Source organism: Vespula vulgaris, chromosome 22, assembly GCF_905475345.1.
Source record: "Vespula vulgaris chromosome 22, iyVesVulg1.1, whole genome shotgun sequence".
Classification (NCBI taxonomy): domain Eukaryota; kingdom Metazoa; phylum Arthropoda; class Insecta; order Hymenoptera; family Vespidae; genus Vespula; species Vespula vulgaris.
In genome coordinates this window covers 3983477-4006386 of record NC_066607.1, presented here as the reverse complement: position 1 = coordinate 4006386, position 22910 = coordinate 3983477, and the positions used below count along the sequence as shown (strand labels likewise).

The following is a 22910-nucleotide window of genomic DNA, read 5'->3' as shown; positions in this document are numbered from 1 at the left end:
TTATCGCGAAAACAAGCATTTAGATCCGATGGATAAAGATTCGACGTTGCTCCCGTTTCTTTCTTAATCGTATAGGGAGCGAGCGTGCCAGGTGCGAGAGCGCTGACTCGCTTTTGTACGTTCGATACGCGCTCGTAGTCGTGTAAATAATTCGCGTAGTATATTCTATGCGTAACGCGTATCGTACAAGACATTCGTGTTACCGAAAAAGCTCGACCACGTCGATATCGATTTGCGTTCCGCAAAAGTGTAAATACTGCGTTTCTTATCGTTCGTCGTTAAATGTCATAAATGAAACTTACTTTCACGCGGAAAGACGTATTCGCCTTCGTCGAAACGTAACTCGTCGCGGTATTGGTTAAACGTTCCGAGTAAAGGAGAAGGGATAGGGCCCAATGCGAGACCGACTCGTCCCTGGCGGGAAGGGAGGGGTGGGGAGAGGTAAGGTAGAAGGAACAGGACCCGTTGGAGCCTCGGCATTCGCGTCCGGTGTCTCGTCAGGGGGGGGTACTTTTACGAGTCGACTCGACGAGAGTCTCGGACGATCGGTCGACCTGCGGCGATACGCGTATACTCGAGTTTACCGACTCTCCTGTCGCTCGAACGTTCGACCGACCCTCCCCGTCGTTCGAATATTTCTCTCCGACGAAAGCGACGATGAATTCGCTTGGTTCGTACGTTACGACCGTTCGTTCGTTGTCATTTTTCTCAACGCATACGACGTTTCCCCTCGAAGAAGACGAAGAAGAGGAAAAACAAGAAAAATAAGAAGGAATCTCGAACCGGAAAGAAAGAGGGACAGAAAAGATCGTTCCTCGAAAGTATCGTGGCATCGAAATTACCTGTAGCGCCATAGAATCGAAGGTTCGCCAGGTGGCGCAACGTACGACGCAGCGTTGCTTTTTTTCCGAACCGGACCTCGACGTTCGACGTCTTGAGAAAAACGTCGGAGGAGATTCGTTATTTCGGATCGCTCGTCGTTCTCTCGGATTTTTTTCTTTTACTTCGTTTATCTCGTTTCGAGAGGACGAGAGAGAGAGAGAGAGAGAGAGAGTATTTCCGAGTTCCGGTGGGGTCGTCGAAAGCAGCGGAGCGTGACCGTGATAGTTCTAACGGAAAAACGTGGGAATTCTCCTAACCGTACTTTACCGATCCCATCGTCGTAACAGAGACATCGAGTTCGATTATAATCGATCGCAGCTCATCCGGAAGGCCAGATCCGCGTTATCGTTGTGAAATTTTGGGACGAAAATGTATCGTACTTTCGACGGAGGAGGAGAAAGATAATCGAGTTAATAAAAGAAGAACGAAAGTAATAAAAGTGAAGAGTGTGCGGACGCTTTATCCTCGGCTCTTTTTCTTTTATCTATATATGGTGGTACATTAATTAGCGTGCGCCGAACGGACCCCGAGGTCAATCGAGTTAAACGTCACGACACAGCTTCGCGCGCTACTCGTTCAAGAGTCAATGAGTCGAAAGAGACTGCTGCGTGTTAACTCGTTAACGGGATCGTCATTAAAATAGATCGCTTTTTTCTTCCTCTCGGAAACGAAACTTGACAAAACGCAAGGAATAGAAAGAAAAGTAAGCGACGCGACCAAGGATACGCGACTAGAGAGAGACAGGGAGAGAGGGAGAGAGAGAGAGAGAGAGAGAGAGACGAAAAAGGACTACTGCGATCGGTGAGGCGTCACAGTTTAAAAATACGACTGGTCGACAGTCGCTACCGATCGACATCGCCGAGAAGCCACCGTCTAAGACGTGTTCTATAGCATGCGATAGAACGAGAAAGAGAGAAAGAGTAAACGAAGAGAGATAGAAAGGAAGGAAGGAAGGAAGACGGAAAGATAATCCTATCCCAGTCTATAGTCTTCGGACTCGGTGACGTCAGGTTGGAAGAGTAAGCGGTACGGAGTGGTCTCGAACTTGCGAAAGAAAGGAAAGCGAGCGAAGAGGAGAAAAAGAAGGAGAAGAGTCTTCTCGTTCGACCGTGTGGCTTGCGTTTACCTTTTTACCGGCCGGCTTCGAGAAACGTAGAGCGCCGCCATGTTGTCCGAAGTGAACGTTTTTTTCTGGCGGGCGTAACTCCTCTCTCTCTCTCTCTCTCTCGCTCTCTCGCTCTCTCGCTCTCTCGTCTCTCAAAGTAGACGTAAAGTTTCTCGTCGACGCATGGTGTCTGTTCTACGAAGAGACGTCATCGTGATCGTCGACCTTCGTCATCGATCGCTCGGAGAAGGGGAAAGAGGTGGTGCCGCTGGAGGAGGAGGAGTTGCGAGGGTGGTGGATGTGCCGGTTGTGTAGTGTCGGTGTTGTTAGCGGTGGTTGTGTTAACGGAGAAGGGCGCCTCGAGCGAGGCGAGCGGCGAACGAAGAGGTGCCTCCTCGTGTCGCGCGAACGAACGATGCTCGACGCTGGTGTTACCGTCGCTCTCGTTAGACCGTACGAAGTCTCGCGATGGAAGTCGACCGTTTCGTGACGACTCGTCGCGTACGGTCGAACATCGAGAAATCACCTCGGTTCCAATTCATTTCGCCTCGAAGGAACGAACGCTCGCCGACGTCCTCCGTCATCGTTTCCGTCGCGCTGTCGCGTTCTCCAGTTACTTCGAATTCCTCGAAAACGCTTCTCCGTCCACTCTTCTCTGCCGCCGTTGAAAAACTCGTCCAGCGCGATCGTCTCCTCCTCCGGTGCGACTATTTTACCAAGGAGAGAACTTCTTCGTGCTTGAAAGATTTGTGACGAGTAAAGAAGACTTATTTGGGAAGGTGTCGATTCGATCAAAGTTGCGTATGGTGCTTCGAACGGAAGGTGAAGAAACGTTGTCTTCGTCGTCACGGTGTTTCGATAGTCGACGCGTTACACGCTACTGCGCGTCGTGAAAACATTGGTGCTCGAAGAAGAGAAATGGGAAACCACCCGTCCGCCCACCAGCCGCTCGAGAGGGCTACCAGCCATGCTGGAAATGGTCTTCGTCTCTCGGTACGTTCGACCGTCCGTTCCTCTCTCTCTCCCCCTCTCTCCTTCTCTTCTCCCCTCCCCTCTTCCGTTCGATGCGTTTTCGCGCGTCAACGAGCGATCTTGTCGGACCTGTCTCGTGCAGCTTCTCCAAACTACCGCGAGTACTACTTTGAATCTACTTCCTTTCCAACTTTATTGTTTTTTAGATTACGTGCCAAAACTTTATGCCTCCGTTTTCTATTGCCTTGCAACAGTCCTTTTCTTTCGATGTAAACGTCATAGAATTTTTCCTCCTTCGAGATCACGATATTTTTGCTCGATTTACAGCATCGCGTCGATATCGATCTTCGATAATAATCACCGATTACGTGGCAAATTTACCGTACCGTGATTGGTGATCAGCCGTTAGAGATAATACTTCTATAGGACATCGAATGAGGTCTATACGATGCGAGAGAAGCAGCGAGACGAGAACGACTCGGTTCGTCTTTTATCCTTGGTTTTTCGAGCATCGAATTTGGAACGAACGAAGACAAGACGTTGTTTTACGTGAACGAATCGTCGTAATCTTTATATTCGTGACAAAGAAGAGGAAATCTTTTCAAGGCTGTAATTGAACGTACCTGAACTATGTTTCATCGATGACTAATTTCTCGACCTTTATCAATTTTTTTTTTTTTTTGTCTATAAAGTCTTCGTAACGAGCAATTTCTTTAAAATTTGTATGAAAAAAATGTTCTTCCGCGTGACGTCATTGACTCGTACGCCTCCCCCCTTCTCTCTCTTACGTTCGTCCGTTTCTTTGAATATTTATCGTAAGAGGTTCGTGCGTACGGAATTCTTGATATTAGTTCGCGGAATGCCTGTTGACGAGTCACCGCGATGCGACCGTTATGTAACGTCGTCTTACCGTCGACGTCTCTCACATCCTTGTCACTCTCTCAGGTAACTTTCTGTTTAAATGGATCAGTATCTTTAGTTGAGAAACTGTGCAGAATGTTTAGCGGAAAGGATAAATCGAAACGGTTGATAATTGGATCGAATCCGATCGATTCGTCGCTAATGATACGATCTTTAAGGTATCATCGTGCAAAGTCATGATGGATCAACGAAAGAGAGAAACCCACGAGTAGTAATCGTTACGACGTAATTATTACAAGATCCTTGTTAAATCATTAAGACTAGCTGAAAGAGAACGATCGACGAACGTCAGCGGGAATAAAATAAGGTCACGAACCTTTGTTGAAGTTTTCAAGCGCTTAGGGAGGTGTAATAAATAAGTGACAGGGTCGATCGTAGCCGTATTTCCCTAGTGACCGAGAGACTTTGTTGCGAGATCGTGCGAGTTTAATCAGAAAACTGCCGATAAGCTAGACGTCCTCCGTTTTCAACGTCGCAGTCGCGTATTTTCCTTGTCATATATAAATATGGATTATTAGAAATTTAGTTGTTTAAGTTTACGTAGAAAAAAAAAAAAAAAGAAAAAGAAAGAAGCAGAGAACAGTTCAGCCTCGATCCAACGAGCATTATCTTTCTAAAGAAGAATGAAAATTAACAAAGTTCGATAGATTTCTCTTCGTCGAGCGACGATACGAGTGGCTCTTTGCGAGTCGGCGAATCGTATTTTCGCGTTCGTAGAAGTTCGCAGAGAAGTTTCGGACGACGACTTACGCCGCGACGGAGAAGCCTCCTCGTGGCTTTTCGGAAAGTTTATTTTTATCAGGGTTGAGAGAGGAAGAAGCTTTTAACCGGCGGCTTTACGGGCTCGCGTTTTAATCCCGGTAGAGACGACGATGCGTTTGTATGGTTTAACTGGGGGAAGAGTTCAGGGTGGTAGAAAGGATGGATATCATTGAAATAACTGGCTGCGTGTCTCGTCCCTTCGTACGTTCGCTCAGGGTGCAGCTTAATTACATGGCGTTTGTTACGCGCTCTAATTAGAGGAATTACCTATCTACCGTGCCGCTGGAGCAAAGTTTCGCTTCGGTAACCCTGTCCCTTCTCCCTCGCTCCTCATCGTGGATCACCCTGATCGACGATCGACGATCGATCGTACCTCGTTCTTGCATCGACATACGTACGTATACGTAATATATTTTTATGGGCGGATCGAACGCGCCAATTTTTTCCAACGATCCTTCCCTTTTCTCCACGTTGCGACTTCTCTTCTCTCTCTTTTGTTTTTGTTTTGTTCGTTTTTGTCCCCTCCGCCCTATCACGATACGTTCCCTTTCTCGGTCGATGCAATTACTTCGTCGCGATAATTTCATCGGGCGTACCACGTCCGTCGTTCTCATAGATTTTTCCTTCGGAAACAAGACTTTATATACCGATCTTATTTATTATCGCGTCGTAAACTCGAAATATCGCGACTATTTGAAGGTGGCGCGGAGACATGGGAAAGGGACAAAAAACGTGATTGTTCTTTGTGAGCTCGTATTTCGTATAGAATACTTCCTCGCGTTCCTTTCGATTTCGTTTGGCCGTCGTGACCGTCAAAAGCAGAAAAGTTACCGCTTCGTGAATCTCTCGACGACTTCCCGATGGATTCGCGGATTCGGTTCGTTAAGAAATTTCAAAGTCGAGCGATCGTTTTGCTAGCCGTTCGTCGGCTCGAATACTCGTTAAAATTATACCCTTGATCCTTCCGACAAAGCAAAATAAAAGATCTCGATCTATGCGCTATCTTTGTGCACTATGATCCTCTCCTTTTGTTTCTTTTTTTACGGAGAGGTTATTTCCGAGAAAAACCAACTGTAGGAGACACGATGACGTCTGAAATCTCGTCGTTCGATTATCGCTCGGTTCCTTTTCGTAAACGCCAATGATCGATAAAAGTCCATGGATATCGCGATATTTTGAAGCATTGAACGAGGTCAGGAACATGGCAGTATTTATTCACGTTTCTCTCGAAAACGTCGTGACTATTTTCAAATTACAACTTATTACGTTAGGCGTAGAAAAAAAACAGCTGTGCCTATCGTTCAATTATGCAGCATTAATTAGTTTAATGCGCGAGATGGATTCCTTCGGTAACGCGTTCAAGATATACAATTTCGGATAGTATATATGGCGATATTAAGATACATCGACGATGTAGGTCGGCTATTAAATAATAGGTAGGTGGTGCTCTTATCGTCCGCTCCTCGATTAATCACAATTTAAAAACAGTTGCGTTTGGAGTTTGCACGATCGATTCTCGCACATACTTCTGTTGGAATAAAAAATGAATGTGTGCGCGCGATGAGATACAGGCGATATAAACGAGAAAAAAATTCGACGATCGTGAAAGAAAGAAGTGTGACTTGTCGAACAACGAGAGTCATTAATGCTGGAATTTTTCAAGCGAGCTCTTCGTCGAGTAGTATCGATTTCGCGAAAGGGAGTAAACTTGATTAATATCGTTTCAACGCGAAGACGTTGATACGCATTGTCACGGAAATGTAATCGACTGTTGTATGTATGTGCCGACATGTTGTATAACAAGATGCAAACATCCGTAATAAATAATCGATTGCGATGCAATCGGATTACCGTCGAATAATTAGACACGGCGATTTTGTGGTACGTTCATATTAATTTACGCATAAACGTACACACGCGTGTGCGCCTGTGTGTGCGCCTGTAGCGTACAAGCATATACGCTGTATTAGTCGGGAACGAACATCGATGAACGAGGAAATCGTATGTAAGTACGTATGTAGGAGAGTGCACGTATAAAAACCATTGGGGGACACATCGGTCATTTCTTATCGCGATCGTGCGAAATATTACTATCACCGATTAACTATAATGCAATTATTCCGTCGTATTAGTTGCTTCGACTTGGAGAAACCTCGATTTCAAGGTTCTAGCGTATATACGTTTTCATCGTACGCACGACGCTTTAGCGTCTCACGTTCTCTTTAATCGTGACCATAAGTTTCGACGCGAAGACGAGAGAAGGAAGAAACACCTTCGATTGTACTGCTGTGCCGTGTGGATGAGAGAAAAAGATGGCGGAGACTCGCTCGGGGAAAGAAGTAGCGGCACTTTCGAACGAGTCAAGTCACTCGCGAACGTTGACGCACGAGCGTACAAACAGGTTTTTCACGACGAGAGAAACTCGCGGGGTTCGCGTCTGGACTTCTTTCGTTCGATGAAACTATTTTGCCACTGGACGTACGTACGTACGTACGAAAGGACGAACGTTCGACGTTTCGAAAGATATTCGACGCGAATCTTCGTTGTCGTGACTCCAAGTATCCGTGAAATCGCTTTCAAAGATTTATAACCGGTATGTTGAATTTGCGTATCAACGAAGAAATTATTTCAATAAGAAATCATTCGATTCATTCTAGCGAAGAATGAAATGGTTTGGTACAATTTGCACAACTACCTTGAAGATGTATTGAAATGGTAGCTCCGAAAGGGACTTTGAGTATTCGGTCGCTTTGTTCGCGTTGTCACTCGACGAGCAATTAGTTGATGAAACAGATTGTACCTTAGTTTAGAAACGTGTCGCGTTGGTACACAGTTCCTATGTAAGTAGACCACGTGTTGAACTTTTGAAAAGCTCATCGTAAAGGCGCATATAAACGTCGTAGGTACGCGTATAAAGTGTAAGCGCAAGTTCGAGCGTACTAGCGCGTACTAGTGCAAAGCGAGGGGATCGAACTCAAGGATAACCGGTGGTACGCCGATGTCCGCTGGTTCAGCAGTTACAAAGGGAGGGACTTGGAATCGCTGGTATTTAAAATATCGACGTACATACCTTCGATTTCAATGGCCGACGATTTAAATGGCCTACTTGTCTCTTGTAAAATGGCTTTGCACGTACTTCATTTATCCGACTTTCGAAAACTCCACGTTCGTCGCGTTTAATCGAATAATGGCGATATATCCCCTTTTATTATTTATTCGTTCTTTTTTTTTTTTTTTTTAACGATTTATGCGAAGCGCCGACCGATCGTTAGCTGATTGTAGGTCAAGAAGATAGACATCGATCTTTCGCTCATCGATTAACGCACCCCTTATCTGTCTTCGTCCAGTAGGTCAAAGTGGTAAAACGTTCGAAGAAGTTTGATCATTGCGGACAGCTAGATAATTGATTTTCCTTGGTGGGTAAGGAAAAGAAGAAGAAGAAGAAGAAGAAGAAGAAGAATAGAATTTTTGGAAAATTTCATCTCTCGTTTCCTCGACGATCCTTTTTCATCAAGTTTTTCTCATTATTCCCGTTACGTTGAGGTCGTTCGTTCGAGAAAAGTGGCATCCACAAGAAGGGACGACGTGTTCGCTAATGGCAGGACTCGGTAGCAGAAATCGAAATTGAGTTTACGTTGTACGCGACGTTGTTGCGTTGAGCTAGACTCCATATGTATGCAGATGAGCGCAAAGGACACCGGCTTTGTCCTCTTGCATACGCCGTCGTTGAGTTGACGTGTGCGTCTATATCTCGCTCCTTCTCTCTCTCTCTCTCTGTCTGTCTTTCCGTATCTACATATCTATCTCTATCTCTCTGTCGGCGTATGCGTATTCGATCATATTCAGCAACATCGCCGCATACGGAACACCTGTCGCGGTGAAAGGATTAAGCGTTCGTAGGTGCTCGCGCTATTGGACGCTCAGACTCGCTGCCATTTCAGGTAGCGACGATTTTCATATCCTCCTGGTACTCGGTACTCGACGGAGTTATAAACGGCTTCGGAATCGTTCGAAGTAGATAGGGGACAAGCAACAGCGGATATATTTCCTACGCTTCTTTCGAAGGCCGTTACGCCTCCCGAACGATTCTTTTTTTTATTTCCGTTATTTTTCTTTTTATCGAGGGATTGATAGATCGAAAAGGGAATGCAACGTTGGAAAATTCGTACGATCGGAGAAGGGATCGTTTTATCAACGTCGAAGTTATTCGATCTTAGGATAATGCGTACACTCTCGAAGTTGATCTCGTAAAGAAGAGAACGTGTCACCATTAGAAAATTGCCGCACCCTAAGTTTCGACCTGCGGTCGACGAACTTGCGTCAACGCTATTGCTCTAGGGCTCTTTACGAACGTGCTTTCACCGGTGCTTATCTAGGTCACAACGGCACGCTAGGATCTGAAAGATCTTTGTCTTCGATCGGCTGACAGCTCTGTTATACGAAAAGAGAGAAGGAGAGAAAGAGAAACTCGAAGATGGCACGAATCGTGCCAAATTTTCGTGCAAAGAACTCTTGGCTGGTTAACAGACGGATCGTTTACCTCACGAAACTAATAGTTTATAACTATTAATTGCATTTCGTCTTTCGATATGTAGAGAGATCACGTAAAGCGTTCTTCTTCTTTAACCTCGTTTGAGATATTTGTAGTTGCATGCGAAATTGTAGAAACGGAAAAACGTTTGCCAACGTGAAATTTACATGTAATGTAAACCACTTGAAATTCTGAAAGGAACGAACGTGTTATTTCCCGTAGCTTACGTTTTAAATGCAAATTACATCTTCGCGTCGCGCGCGCGTGCACACACACACACAAACACGTACTTGGCGCTGACAAAAGTTAACCGGAGAATGAATTAAAAAGCAGGAAGAGGAGAATCTAAATCTCCATAAAGTTTATTTTAAACGATTCGGCATTGCGCGAATAATTAAAGCGAATTTAAAAGGAATTCGCGGTAGAAATGTGTAGCTGACTATCGAATCATCCAACAAAGTTGAGAACGCTTTGTGAATCGCGCGTAAGGCTACATAAATCTTCAATGAGAATACGTTGATGAAGCGAAAACAATGGTTCCGCGATTATGAAGGGGAACTCCTGAGAATTTACTTGGAAAGAGGGATTCTACGTAGTTAAGCTGGAGAATTCTCTTGTTTTCGCGGTGTTCAATTAAAATTTCAATGGGTGCAGTCCGCGGGCGCGGTAAAAATCTGCGATACTACGGAATGAAAATTATTATTGGAGATAGCGTTTTATCCGCGCTCGATGATCGTTGTTCGGTCGTTACGACCATTTGCATTGAATTGATTCGCGAAACAATCGACGCGTCGTTTCGTTATTTGTAATTGTCCTTCTCTCATCGATCTTTAGACATTTTTTCTTGAAACAAAAAAGGCGAACAAAAAACTTTTACTTTTTACTCTTTCATTCGTCTATGTAATTGTCTGTGTATTATGAAACGTTATTGCGTACGTACGTATTGTGGAATTGGCGTCGGATAAAATTATTGTATTTTCAGTTAAAAGCGTCGAGCATTTCGTTACCATGGCGTTTAATCGCGATTCACGAAACAAATTCGTCGCCGAGCTCTCTTTTCACCAAGGAGTATCTCTATACTGTCTCGACTGTAGCAGGAAATTGCTACGCTTCTTTGACCCGGCAACGTTCGAGGCATACGGGCGTACGCTTTTGCATCCGACACACGTAGCATACCGTGGAGATGCACATTCCCCATCGCCATCTTTCCTTTCACACTCGAAGGTCGTGTCGAAGCTATTATCATACGAGAAGAGTTACTCGGAGGGATTCACAAGGAGTTATAAGGAAAGTTTGACGAAAAATGTTGTGAATTATAAAGGATGGATCGACCGTTGATCAGACTTTTGGAGTCTCGCTCGTGTAATGTTATTCGTAAAAAAACATTTCATACGATACCCGAATAAGCGACATAGCCACAAATGAATGACACACGCGCACGAATGGATATCGGAAAAAATGATTTCAAATCGATGTAAAGATAATTTTTCAAATGTGACTCTTATCGAGTCGGAATTGGAAATTTTCTCGAGGACGAAGCACTATCTTTCGGATTCCTTTGGCGTTAGTCACTGCGCATACGAGTGAGTCATAGATGAACTTGAGATAAAAAGAAAGTGGTTGAACTCTCTTCGAATTCTTCGAACCAAGGTGCGGGACGTAAGTCGCCAACTCCTCTTTCATTTTTCTCTCCGTTCTTCCGTTCTTTACAATGTAGGTAGAGATCGTTTCGTCGTTGGTAGCCCGTACGAATAAAATTCTAACATTTTGAAGGTTCGGTCGAAGAAACGAAACGCGGATTGAACGATATGATCGATAAACACGCGCGCGCACACACACGTTCGAGCTGAATCGTAGCACGCGTTGGTCGTATATCGCGTCGAGTCAAGTACACAGGCGGCGCTAATAACGCAGAGCCCGTCGTATCGGCCTCATTAAAGCGTCGTATGTCGCACACAGAGGGAGGGGAGCCGCTCGAAGTGCAGAAGCGTAATTCGATTGAACGAAATTATCAACGACGCGACTCGATCTTGGCGTATGCAGTTTATATCCGACGGTACTCGTATTCGTCGATTTTAATGCCTTTAGAAACGAAACGCGAAACGCGAAACGCGCAGGGATATGCGAGCCGTCAAAAATATATAAAAATAAACGCGATCGATACCGGGGACGGTAGAAACATTTCACGTCTCGCATTCGTAACGCTCGGTCAAAAAGAGTTGAGTTGTCATTGACGCGCCAAACGACGGTAATAAAATATTTATGAGCTCGTGTAAACGATTTATATCATTCGAAGACGGGCTGCGCGTTAGAGATCTCTTGAAAACACGGACGTAGTCGAAAGTTTTTGCGTCCGTAGAAACGTTTTTTGAATTGCTAATGAACGACTCGTACCTTCCTCGATCGTTTCTCGAAATTCCCCTACCGGGAAACTTACGTACTCCGATGTTCCGCTCTGGGACGTCTTAACGCGCGTACACGCGTGATAATATAATATTTGACACCTTCCTCCGATACGAAGATACTCGTAGCTTTCTATTCGCGACACGTTTCTACAAGAAATGACGTGCTTATTGATATTGCGATCGATGTAAGTACACGCGTACGATGCGCGTACGAGTAAGAGGGCAAGTAATAAGGACCTTCGATTTAACGTCGCGTGGCACTCGGGGACACTTACCGAGCGTAACCGATGCGGTCCGCGTTCTAAAGTAGCGTAAATGGCTGGACGGCCCGGTTGAATGCGTTGCAAGTGTTTATTCGAGGACGATTATGCGTCGTCGATGCGAAGGGCTGGTAGGTAGGACAGCGAGAGGGTAGATTCGTTCGTTCGAGGCCGAAACGTAGATTCGTTTTCAATGGAAGAACGATCCACGCGACCGTTTTACTCCGACGCGTTGGTAAGCCTATTACCTTGCTAAGTAAATACCGTGGGTAATCCGATTGCGTCGAGAGTGCTTACTTTCGCACGTTTTAACCATTAGCGAGACGTTCCTTTCATCGTGGCAAGAGCCTCGAGTAGTACCGTCACGGATATGTCGTTCTGTTCCAGAGGGTGGATTATTTTCGTTGTTCCTTATTTTTACGAGGAAAAAAAAAAGACGGGCGGAGAGCGACGAGAGTGGGATACGCGATGTCGCTGGGATTCGCGAATTCGTTTCGCTTCTCTTCAGTGATCGTTGCAACCTTGCGAGGATGAGACACGCTCGTTGCTCGTCCTCGTAGGGGAGTGACCGGGGTCCGCGAACCTGCGTTAATATCGATTCGCGAAACGATCGGGCGCGGATATATAGCGAAATAGCGAGCCTTTCCGATCGTTTTCCCTTAGCCTTTTAATCGCACTCGACACGCTACGTTTCGATTTTAACGAGCGCGAGTGTTCGAATATTCCAATGGTTCCTTTTCTTTCTCTTTTGCTTTTAATCGGCGCGATGACGTTTTAATAAATTTTCTTTTGTTTTCGATAGATCGTTATAGGTCGCCGCGCGACGCCTTTTCCAATTCCGACGGATTGCCGTAGAAAATCTTGCGTCCTTCTCTTCCCGTCCCCTTAAAAAGAACCTCTCGGTTGGTGGTGTTATCTCGCGTTGTTCCTACGGTCGACAGCACCGATCCTCATTTCTTTCCGTTCGGATACAAAGACCGGATCGATAAACGAGTCGAATGAAAAAGAACTCGCCCCTAAAAACCGTGTTCCCATGTCACGCACATGCCCCGGCTGGGTTCGATATCGAAAGGGATTCGGCCGGTGGTGGCCCTACGTTTCGCCGATTTCTCTGATATTTGTTAGATCTTACGCGAGAAACACGAGCCGACAGAAGCTGGTTCGACGCGGCGCCTTGTTACGAGCGTGAGATAGACTTCGGTGTTGGTTGTCCAGCGTAGACCAGCGTCGAGATATAGCTCGCGTGGCCTATTTGCTTATCCATTAGGCGATGCCCGAGGGAATTTCGCAAAGCGGGTAAATAACTTTGCTCTCCGCGATCGATCCCTTACTACGCAAACGTTCGACGGATTTTCTTTACGAATGATTACCTCTTCGAACGAAAATAATCTTTCCAGGTGGATTTGTCTGGCACAGATCTAGGTCGAAAGGCGAATACGTTTTAAAAGTTGACATCGACGATCGGTTTTGATAGTTATTCCCGACGATAGTGCGGACTAAAAATAGTGCGGGAAGGTGAAAAGACTCGTAGGACGTAGGTACGTGATTTAGTTAAGGAAACGGGGAAACGAGGAGGAAAGCGCGATGAAAGGTGGCATAGCGCACCAAAACTAAGAAAGAAGAGAAAAGAAAGAGGTACGCGGAGAAGAAGGTTTCCCAGCGGGTCTCGGTTCTCGATCCCGACGGTTAGCTCTTAGGGGCACCGATTTAGGGGGAGAAGGACCGTGCTCGGAATTAGGGGAGACTCCGAGGTGGGGTTGCGATATAAAAGATTCTTTGGGAACCAGCCTCAAGATTCGATCACAGGGGCTTTTTGTGTCGTCGAGTCGACGACGACCGTTGGGTAGAATCTGCCTTCTCGCACCGGTCACTTTCTCAAGGTTCCGAAGCTTTTACGGTCTCGACGACTCGTCGACCAAACTTCTGACAGAATTCTCTGGGAACGTTCTTTGGAAGATCGTTCCTGGAGTTCGAAATTGCGCCCGATTAAACCTCATTTGTCATCGACTTTATTTCCAGACGCATGGAGCGTCCGAGTTGCGCCCATCCCTGTTCAAAGTTCCTCTCCTTCGGTCTTATCGAAACGTATTTGGTCGAAGGAGTTTCACTTGACGTTCGAGCGCGCGAGTAGGTCGATGATTGATACAGCTCGAAGCAAGATACACGATATCTTCGAAATGCGCATACAGTACAATTCTTCCTAGACGAATTCATCCTTTTTATTGACACATTGGAAACTCGCGAGGATCCTAGAATCCATTTCGTGGTCGGCGCGATTGTCGGCGCGTACACCGGTACGCTGTGATAAATCGTATAAAAATTATTATTATGTCATCGCGATGCGTCGCGTTATCTGCGTTATTGTTCGCAGGCGATATTATTGTCGATCGATCGATCGATCGATCGAGAAATTATCGCAATTCTTCCGTCGAATTAATAACGAATTGATATAACGTCATCGTTATATCGAGTTTACTCTAAACCGAAGAGATTCGGGGCACGATCGATTTGGAACACGCCCGCGTCGTTCTATATATCTGTTCGTCGTCCTTTCTTTCTTTGGGAGGGGGGGGGGGGGTACAAATATTCGAGTGTATCGCTATTCGCGAACGTGTTTGTACCAGATAAATTACGTTTCCTTTTTTCCCCCGATATTTACAGAAGCGCGAGAGATCGCCGGGAAAGAGGATGGACCGGCTACGACGGAGCTTTCGAGACAGTTTCCGACGGCGAAAAGATCCACACGTACCGGAATCGAGTAAGCCCCATCAATGGCAAGCGGACGAGAGCGCAGTACGTTCCGCTACTTGCGCTTTTCACGTCAAGGTAAGCACCGTCGTTCTCGCGATTTCCTCGAGAGGAGGATATACGGTTACGTCTCTGGCTCGTTCAAGGGGCCGTCTCGAACTCTTACGAGTTCCTTATCGCCATCTGGTCGTTTCGTCGCGAGTTAAACGAAGGGGTGACACCCAAGAGCGATCGATCCGATACAAATTGGCTTCTCTCGATTGCTTCGTTATCGTTCCCGTAGACTCGTTAGAGCGATCCTCGAGATAATTAAAGACGACGAATAAGATTTACGATTGAAAGGATCGATTAATTCGTTACGCGTCTAGATATATTTCAAAACTTTTCGATGACACCTTTTGCTTTGCGTCGTTAATAATAACAATTTTTACAGTATTTAGGATGCGTCGAGGTATTCGAGTCGAGAGGAATGCAGGTTTGCGAGGAGGCTTTGAAGGTGCTCAGGGTTAGTACAATTACGTGCACGTAATAGTCTCATAGCGGTGATTCACCGTCCAGTTTGCCATCGATAAGGTCGTCCGCTAATGATTCGTTACACCTTCTTTCAGAATTCCAGGAGAAGGCCGGTGCGCGCGGTCCTTCACGTGTCCGGCGATGGACTGCGCGTGGTCGAGGACGAGACGAAGGGATTGATCGTCGACCAAACGATCGAGAAAGTTTCTTTTTGCGCTCCGGATCGGAATCACGAAAAAGGCTTCAGTTATATATGCAGGGATGGTACGACCAGGCGGTGGATGTGTCATGGATTTTTGGCCTTGAAGGAGTCGGTACGTCGGAACTCTGTCTTATCTATTTTCGCACTGTAGGGTAGATCTCTGCAGAGAGGATACGACGTGGTATGACCGTAAAAGAAGGGGAAAAAAAAGAATGGCTGAAATCGAATGGGATAAGGTAGCTTTCTGTAATCGCAAGACAATTGGTTTGCACGATCGATACAATAATCTCGAGCTTTTCCCATTGAGAAAATATAAAAACACGATCGACTCCACGTACGTATTCGATTTTAACAGAGTTTTACGATTCTTTCAGGGTGAAAGATTGAGTCACGCTGTTGGATGTGCGTTTGCCGCGTGCCTGGAGAGAAAGCAACGTAGGGACAAAGAATGCGGTGTAACGATGACGTTCGATTCGAAGACGTCGACCTTTACGAGGAGCGGTAGCTTCAGGCAACCGAGTCTTACCGAAAGATTGCAGGATACGCGTGAGCGTGCTGTAGGTCGGTCTTATTCCATTAAGAACCTTTTCGCTTTTACGTCCATCCGTTCAAAATAATGCGGTAATGCGTTATGGGAGAGACAACGTTAAATTCGTATTAACGTAATCGTCGATCGCATAACGCGAATGTATCGAGAAACTCGTTAAAAAATACTTTAATGATTCTAACGAGCCTTGCGGCGGTGTTAACGAGAGTCGATAACGACTTTCGTCGAATTATATCTTCCATACGAGCCCTCGTAGAAAAGAAAGTTCGAATGTCATGCTTTCACGTTATTATTTTTGTTTTTCTCTCATTATAGATGTTCCTCCGGTGAAGCAGGTGTACAACCCCTTCGCTATCGAGAGACCCCATGCCACGCCTTCTATGTTAGAACGACAAGGATCCTTCAGGGGTTTTACCCAATTGAATCAAGCGTCTCCGTTTAAAAGACAGCTCAGTTTACGCGTAAACGATCTTCCTAGTAATCTCGAGCGTACACGCAGTCACAGTCTCGAGCCCACGGATTTATCGCGAATGCCATCTACCATACAGCACGTCGTACCTTTAAAGCCTCCAGGTACGTTTCGATCGTTGACTTTGTGCAACTTCGTGAGTAATTTTCTAGCCATATCTCGACGACACGAACGTACGACGTTAAATGTAATAAATTAACGATAAGTCGGCGCATTACTTCGATAATTCAATAACGATGTACTTCTCTTGATTTTTACAACAGAGTACGAAGGATATGACGAAGGTCATTATTCTATTGTCTTCGTTCATATTGCCTGCTCCCTCGTTGTTTCTTTTGGATCGTGCTCGTTTATGTTTATACGTCAGCCACCTGTTCGATTGCGTCTCGGATTCGAGCGTTTTAATCGAGAAAAAAAGGAAGAAAAAAAAAGAAAAAGAAAAAAGAAACGAACGCGTAGCTAGACACAGAAATTTATCGAAATTTCGTTGTAGCCTAATCCCATCGTATTTGATGTTTTAAAACGATACACACTTTCATTCTTGCACAGTGAGTACTACCCTCGTTTTTAGGAGGACACGAACAGTCAGTCGGATAATTCTGGATCGATGGAAGTCCAATTAACGTTGGTTCGATCGTTTTCGACGATGAAAGATAGAATGGCTGTTTGGTAAAGACCGTCACGCTCGGTGTCGACGCGACCTCGACGCGTAAAATTATTCGAACCAACGTTAAAATAGTTTCAATTCGCCCTCCCCCTCCCTAGTTCTAGAGCTAGTTCCTAGTAGAGAGCCCATAATATTCTCGTTTGAACAAAACACTGGCTTGTACGCGAAGAGTTTGTCCCTCGTGCTTCAACAGCTACCAATTCGTTGGGCCAATTGTTTGATCCAGTGTTTTTCTCTTATTTTCATTTTCACGCTTTGTTACGCGTTCCCAAACGTGTGGTGTACGGCATGCATTTCGATAGTACTCGGCACCAATTCGCTGTACTTGTTCGTACATTATGTGAACGTAATTAATTATCGTGAAGTAGGGAGAAAATCTGTGACGAGAACAAAGATATTTCATCTCGACAGTGAGCCCGATACCGGAGATATCGCCAGGTGGACAGGATAGCGTTTCTGCGATGTGTCAACAGTTGTCCCACGGACTTTCCTTGCTTTCGAGCAGCGACGATTTTGGGCCATTGCCTTCTCAAGCCACGACCAGTTCCGTCGCGAAGCAACTTTTCATGAACACGAACAATACTCCTCCCGGTAAGACACACGGATTCGATAAAAAATATGTTAAAGTAGGGAAGTCCTTAATCTACGATTCGTGTCATCTTTCAGTAACGAGTAGCAGCTCGCTGGACGACATGAAACTACAAAACGGACCGAACTTGAACAACAACAACAACAACAACAACAACGACGACGACGACAAGAACGAGGATATCGCGAATTTGAACGACGTGAGACCAAGTTGGCAAGAGTCATCCCCATCGCCGATTCTCGCGGTGAATCCTAGGCTTACGCCCGTTCCGAACAAGTCCAGTAACTTAAGTCCCATTCTTCCGAGGACGAGCGCAGCCACGCCCGTGGTTATGAGCACTCCCGCGCCCAACGTGGGCGTCTTCGGGACGCCTACAGCGGCCAGTCCCGCTTTTAGCACGGCCTCTACCTCTTCGCTCGGAAGTGCTTCTACGGCGGTGACGGCGAACAAATCGTCGATTCCAGTGAATAATCCGGTAAAAAAAGTGGCAACGTCGAGGAGCACCTCTCCTAGCGCTAGTGTAGCTTCGGCTTCTTCCTCGTTGGCCACGGCCGTGGTCAGTGACGGCTCTGGGATTTGCCCGATCGCTATTCCTACGACTCCGGTGAGAGAATTAGAGGTTTCAAGAGTTAGTAACGCGTTCGATGAGAGAATGGTGCACGGAAGTTCCGAGAATTGTAACGATTTAGTTACGCGTCGACTTAACTTTCTTACGTCGTAGATAACAAAGTATTTCTCTTGTGAATATTTAGGTTCAGCCGGTAGCAGCGGCAGGTACTCTCCCAAAACCCGAACAATGGCTGGGTAGTATAACGGGAGCGGTGCCGGTGGTATCAGCGGCGCCTCAACCGATCTCGTCCGTATCGCAAGCTTCGACCAGTCCACGAAGAGCACCGCCGTTACACGCAAGGGCTCTCTCTCTCGGCTCGGCCGCGACGAGCGGTCAAGCGAGTAGAGGAGGTCCTTCCGATCCTTTCGACGCCGAATGGGCGGAAATAGCGGCAAGGAATCTTCGGCAGTCGACGACGACGAATCCCTTCGTCGTTCCTAACGCGACTCAGGCCTTCCAGGTGCAATTGTAGCGCCAGGAGTTCGTGAACAGCGTCGCCAAGTACTTTCGCTCGAACACATAGTGACGGCTGCACGTACGCTCGCGCCTCGATCTCACCCACGATCGTAGGTATTATACGTGAAGATGAGAAGGAAGGGAGGGGGGAGAAGGAGAAGGAGAAGAAGAAGAATCGATTTCTTCCTCTCCATTCGTCTATTCTCCTGACCGTAAAGACGAGCGAAACTCGACTTGGATCATTGCTTGGTTTTTCTCGTCACGAGACGACGATCCCTGACACGTACCTCATTGTTGTCGCTGCGGTGTTACGGAGAAAAAGAGACGACGAGCGTTTAGCAACGAATTTGCATACGAGAAAGGAAAGAGGAGGGCAAATAGGAGGAAGAGAATATCCTAGAGATTCTATCGCTTAATTATTGTAGTTAGAAAACAAAGTATGCGCACAGCCTCGATAGAAGCACGCGTTAATATTAGGAGGACGTTGATGACGATACGACGACGATGATGCACGCTCAAAGAAAGTCAACGAGAAAGAACGAGGGGAGGAATGTTGAAAGAGAAGACGAGACGTAAATGCGCTTTCAAAGTATAATACGTCTCTCTGTGTGTGCGTGTGTGTATGTGTGTGCACAATATATATATATATATATATATATATATATATATATATTACACACACCACACGTACATATTCTTCGACCGATCGAGGAAAGACTGTAGACGACGATAAAAAGAGTACTTATGCGAGGAAGGGCAGCCTTCGAAGAAGAGCCGCATATCTGCTAGTTAGCATATTTAAATGTTCGTCCGATGACGTTTAATATTCGAATATTAAAAGTAATCTTGATAGTCTAGGCTCCAGCCGAGAGCGGTTATCGTTGTTCTGCATGAGACGCAAAATTGTATGCACCAAGAGATTACGCTGCACCGAGTCTATCTCCTTATGGCTCCGTTTCGAGACATTTTATTATTTTTTATTGTTTTTTTCGTTTCATAATCGGAAAAAAGAAAAAAAAAGAGAGAAAACTATAAAAATAAACGTAGTCGGCTCGTGATCGTACTAGGCACGTGCGGTTTTTCGTTTTCGACAAGTTTGAAGTCGATCGAATGCGTGATATTTTAAACGGCAATGTTTTCGCGATGAAACTGTGATATGTATTCGAAATGGACAACGTCCGAAGAATGATAAAGATAAAGATGACGGGTACGATCGCGAGCTGTCAAAGCACCGACTACTCTACTGTTCCCTGTCCGGCAAAACGCACGTAGTTACTTAAAATAAACAAAGAATTTAGATGTTGAAATTAGAAAGCAGTAAATCCTGCACTATCGTTGTCTATTATACGTATGGTCGAATTGCATTTAATATTATCGAGGATTATAGGAGCGAAGGAGAACGTATACTTTCACGAATATCGAGATACGATGTATCATGACGTAAGCGTTGCATATCCATAAAATTAGTAAACTAAGTGAAATGAAATGGAGCGCTACAGAAGAGAGAGAGAGGGAGAGAGAGACAGATAGAAAACGATCGTCAACCTTGACGAGACTTGTACGTCAAGAAACTAAGTCAACAGAGAGAGACTCCTCGGTCCCTCGTACTAGAAAAAAAAACAAAAAAAAAACACAAAAAAAGAAAACAAAAAAAAATATTGTGGTAGTATCTCATCTCGGGGCTTTCTGTCTTTCATTAGCGGTGGCTACGCTTTCGTTTTATTTTTCGTAACGGATCGGAAGCAGAGCAAGTCGAAAGAATGGAGAGAAGGATGAACGAGCGCGAATCGGATAGAGAAGCGAAGCTTGCATTTTCTTTTCTTTTCTTTATGAAATCGATATTACGAGATACGCGCTCGATCGTTACTTGGACGAGCTGTATGCATTGTACATAAAGTAGTATTTAAATGTAATTCGATAAGAAGAGAGAGAGAGAGAGAGAGAGAGAGAGATAGATAGAGATAGAGATAGAAATAGAGGTAGAGAGAGAGAGAGAGAGAGAGAACGAAAGGGAGAGAGTGCGATTTAATGAACCGATACGGCTGAGAAAAAAACGACGACGAATGTTTTCCCTTTAATCGCATTACTTGTCAAGTTTCATAGAATATTGTCTTCGCTTAGGAAATTTATTTATTGAAAAGATCCGTTCTTGGTACATGACACGTGTGTACTATATAAGATATTTTTGTGTATTACATCTTTTAGAAGTTTCGGAGAATGTTGGATATTAGAAGACCGTCCTGCCAATTTACCCTTCTTACCACACTGCTATACGCTTTATACACGCGTAGCTACGTAGTAAATTTAAGGGGTGCCAAGTCCACCGTTAACAGCTTTCTCTAACCACCATTCGCGTAGCATAGTTTCTGTTTGAAGATCGATTTCGTGATATGGTGGTCTATTCGCTTATATTAAGATCACTTATTGTCGGTTAAACTATGTGCTAAATAATCGATTATAAGCACATCTCGATTGTAAGCTATCTTTTCGCGAATTGTCCTACGATTACGTCAAACGTAAATATAAACACGTAGGTGATCGTCCCATTTGTCCATCGTGCAACACATATTTTCCACGAAGAATGTATATTACAATAGTCGCTTTTTATTCTCGGTTATTTTATCGTTCGTGTCGGAAAAATGAGCAGTTTCGTTTATGAAATTGTGATATTTTTCGTTACCTCTAGAGATTAGATTTAAGTTAGAGATAATATTTTATCGAAAAGCATCCAAAAGCGAAGCGATATCGTTGTATGAGCGATTAGATCTTTTTTTTTTTATTGTTCAAAGTTCAAACGAACAAAATGCAAAGATAAAAATATCAAGGAACATTCGTCCTCGTTTTCAGAGGTCAGTATGGATGGTTTTCACGAAGCCACCTTCCGTCCGTCCCGAAAATCAAAAGAAATTAAAAGGAAAAAAGAGATCGAAAAGAACAATGAGACGGGGAGAGAGAGAGAGAGAATACAATAGAAGGTTTACGAAGAAAGCACAAGCGTGATTGTTATGTATTGCGGCCGTACTTATAAATATGTGTTGGTTAGTCATGTACTTAAGCATCGAATGATAAACACAAACAACGTACACGGTAAACACGAAACAAAAACACACACGTATACGTACACGAACAGAGCACAAAGAGACATATCCAGTCACGATCGTTGCTTGTATTCGCGAGTAATCGGTGCGATCATTTCGTCGGCGTCCTTCTCAGTTTCCAGACGAGCTTATATTTTAAGCTTCTCTCGGGAAATACGAGCGTGCGTGTAGAAAGGAAAGAATAAAGAAGAAGAAGAAGAGTAAGCGAGCGAGAAGAAAGTTCGAGAGAGAGAGAGAGAGAGAGAGAGAAAGAGGTAAAACGTGTATATAACGCAGCCACGGCGATTCGTTACTGACATTTCGTCTTAGGTACTTATTATTACTGTTTTTATTTCATTTTCCTTTACCTTTTTTCTATACCACTTGTTTCAATCCCTCGCTCCGCGCGTACGTTAGGCGAGCGCGTATTCCAAGCTGATTGGAAATCGAAAGCCGGACGGCGAGTCCGCTCGATCGAACGCAAGCTTCGTTTCCCTGGAAAATTCTAGCGCGATGTCTAATGCGCGTTAGATGGGAATGGCACGAAATAGAAGAGATAAGTATAAAAGGAGAGGAAGGGAGAGAGAGAGAGAGAGAAAAGGAGGCTCGTTCCACTTTTTCGCATTTCATCTTTTTCTTTGTTCAAATTCTTTCTTCTCTCTTCTCGCGTACTATTTTCATGAAATAATACACCAGGAAGCGAGAGCATTGCGCGTTTAGACGTCCCGACTCTTGGAAAATTGAAAAAATACAGTGCAAAAGGGACACCTAAGCGGAAATCGACGGACAAAGTAAACGTACCGCGTGCCAAATTCGAAAGTGCAACCACGCTGGCTGCCGATTCGGCGACGATTATCGTTGTACACGCTTTCGTGGTTGTATTGTACATAATGTTGCCGATCGATTCCTGGATCAAACGTACAACTTAATGCGTGTATATTTCGTAAAAGATATCCTTGTTCATTTTACATTGTATCTGCCCCTGTAAAGATACGGTTTATTATATAATGTCTGTTGTGATTACGAAAACGTCTTTTTTTTTGTACGTATGTAAGATACAGCGTTCTCAACGTCTCCTGGATAATTATTTTCTTGCGACAGCGAATGAAAATTGTGCGGAATAGAACAGACGCATGAATGTTCGTGTTTGTTCTTTCGGTTTATTTTTTTGTTTCTTGTTTGTTTGTTTTTTTT

At 44.9% G+C, this 22910-nt stretch overlaps 1 protein-coding gene and 1 long non-coding RNA gene across 3 annotated transcripts; both read left to right on the top strand.

Moving 5' to 3' along the window:
- Positions 1 to 1201: 1201 nt before the first annotated feature.
- Positions 1202 to 22745, top strand: LOC127071638 (protein numb). 2 transcript variants are annotated; one of them, XM_051011147.1, is made up of 10 exons: positions 1202 to 2980; positions 14500 to 14664; positions 15020 to 15091; positions 15195 to 15413; positions 15676 to 15862; positions 16164 to 16421; positions 16581 to 16601; positions 17396 to 17575; positions 17651 to 18177; positions 18326 to 22745. In XM_051011147.1, the coding sequence occupies exons 1-10, from the start codon at positions 2906 to 2908 to the stop codon at positions 18653 to 18655; spliced, it is 2034 nt and encodes a 677-aa protein (XP_050867104.1). In that variant the 5' UTR covers positions 1202 to 2905; the 3' UTR covers positions 18656 to 22745. The 2 variants fall into 2 exon arrangements, with proteins under 2 accessions (XP_050867104.1, XP_050867105.1); XM_051011148.1 differs by lacking the exon at positions 16581 to 16601 and having other exon boundaries at positions 1204 to 2980.
- On the top strand, positions 2995 to 13285 carry LOC127071644 (uncharacterized). The gene is made up of 2 exons (XR_007785176.1): positions 2995 to 12568; positions 12641 to 13285. It is a non-coding gene; the product is annotated as an uncharacterized LOC127071644 (long non-coding RNA).
- Positions 22746 to 22910: the final 165 nt, after the last annotated feature.

What these genes read in the sequence shown, in the direction of transcription:
- LOC127071638 (XM_051011147.1), top strand. Translation starts at nt 2,906, where the DNA reads ATGGGAAACCACCCGTCCGCCCACCAGCCGCTCGAGAGGGCTACCAGC. An exon ending in CACGAACAATACTCCTCCCG is followed by an intron (nt 17,576 to 17,650) that starts GTAAGACACACG and finishes GTCATCTTTCAG; the next exon opens with TAACGAGTAGCAGCTCGCTG. An exon ending in TCGCTATTCCTACGACTCCG is followed by an intron (nt 18,178 to 18,325) that starts GTGAGAGAATTA and finishes GTGAATATTTAG; the next exon opens with GTTCAGCCGGTAGCAGCGGC.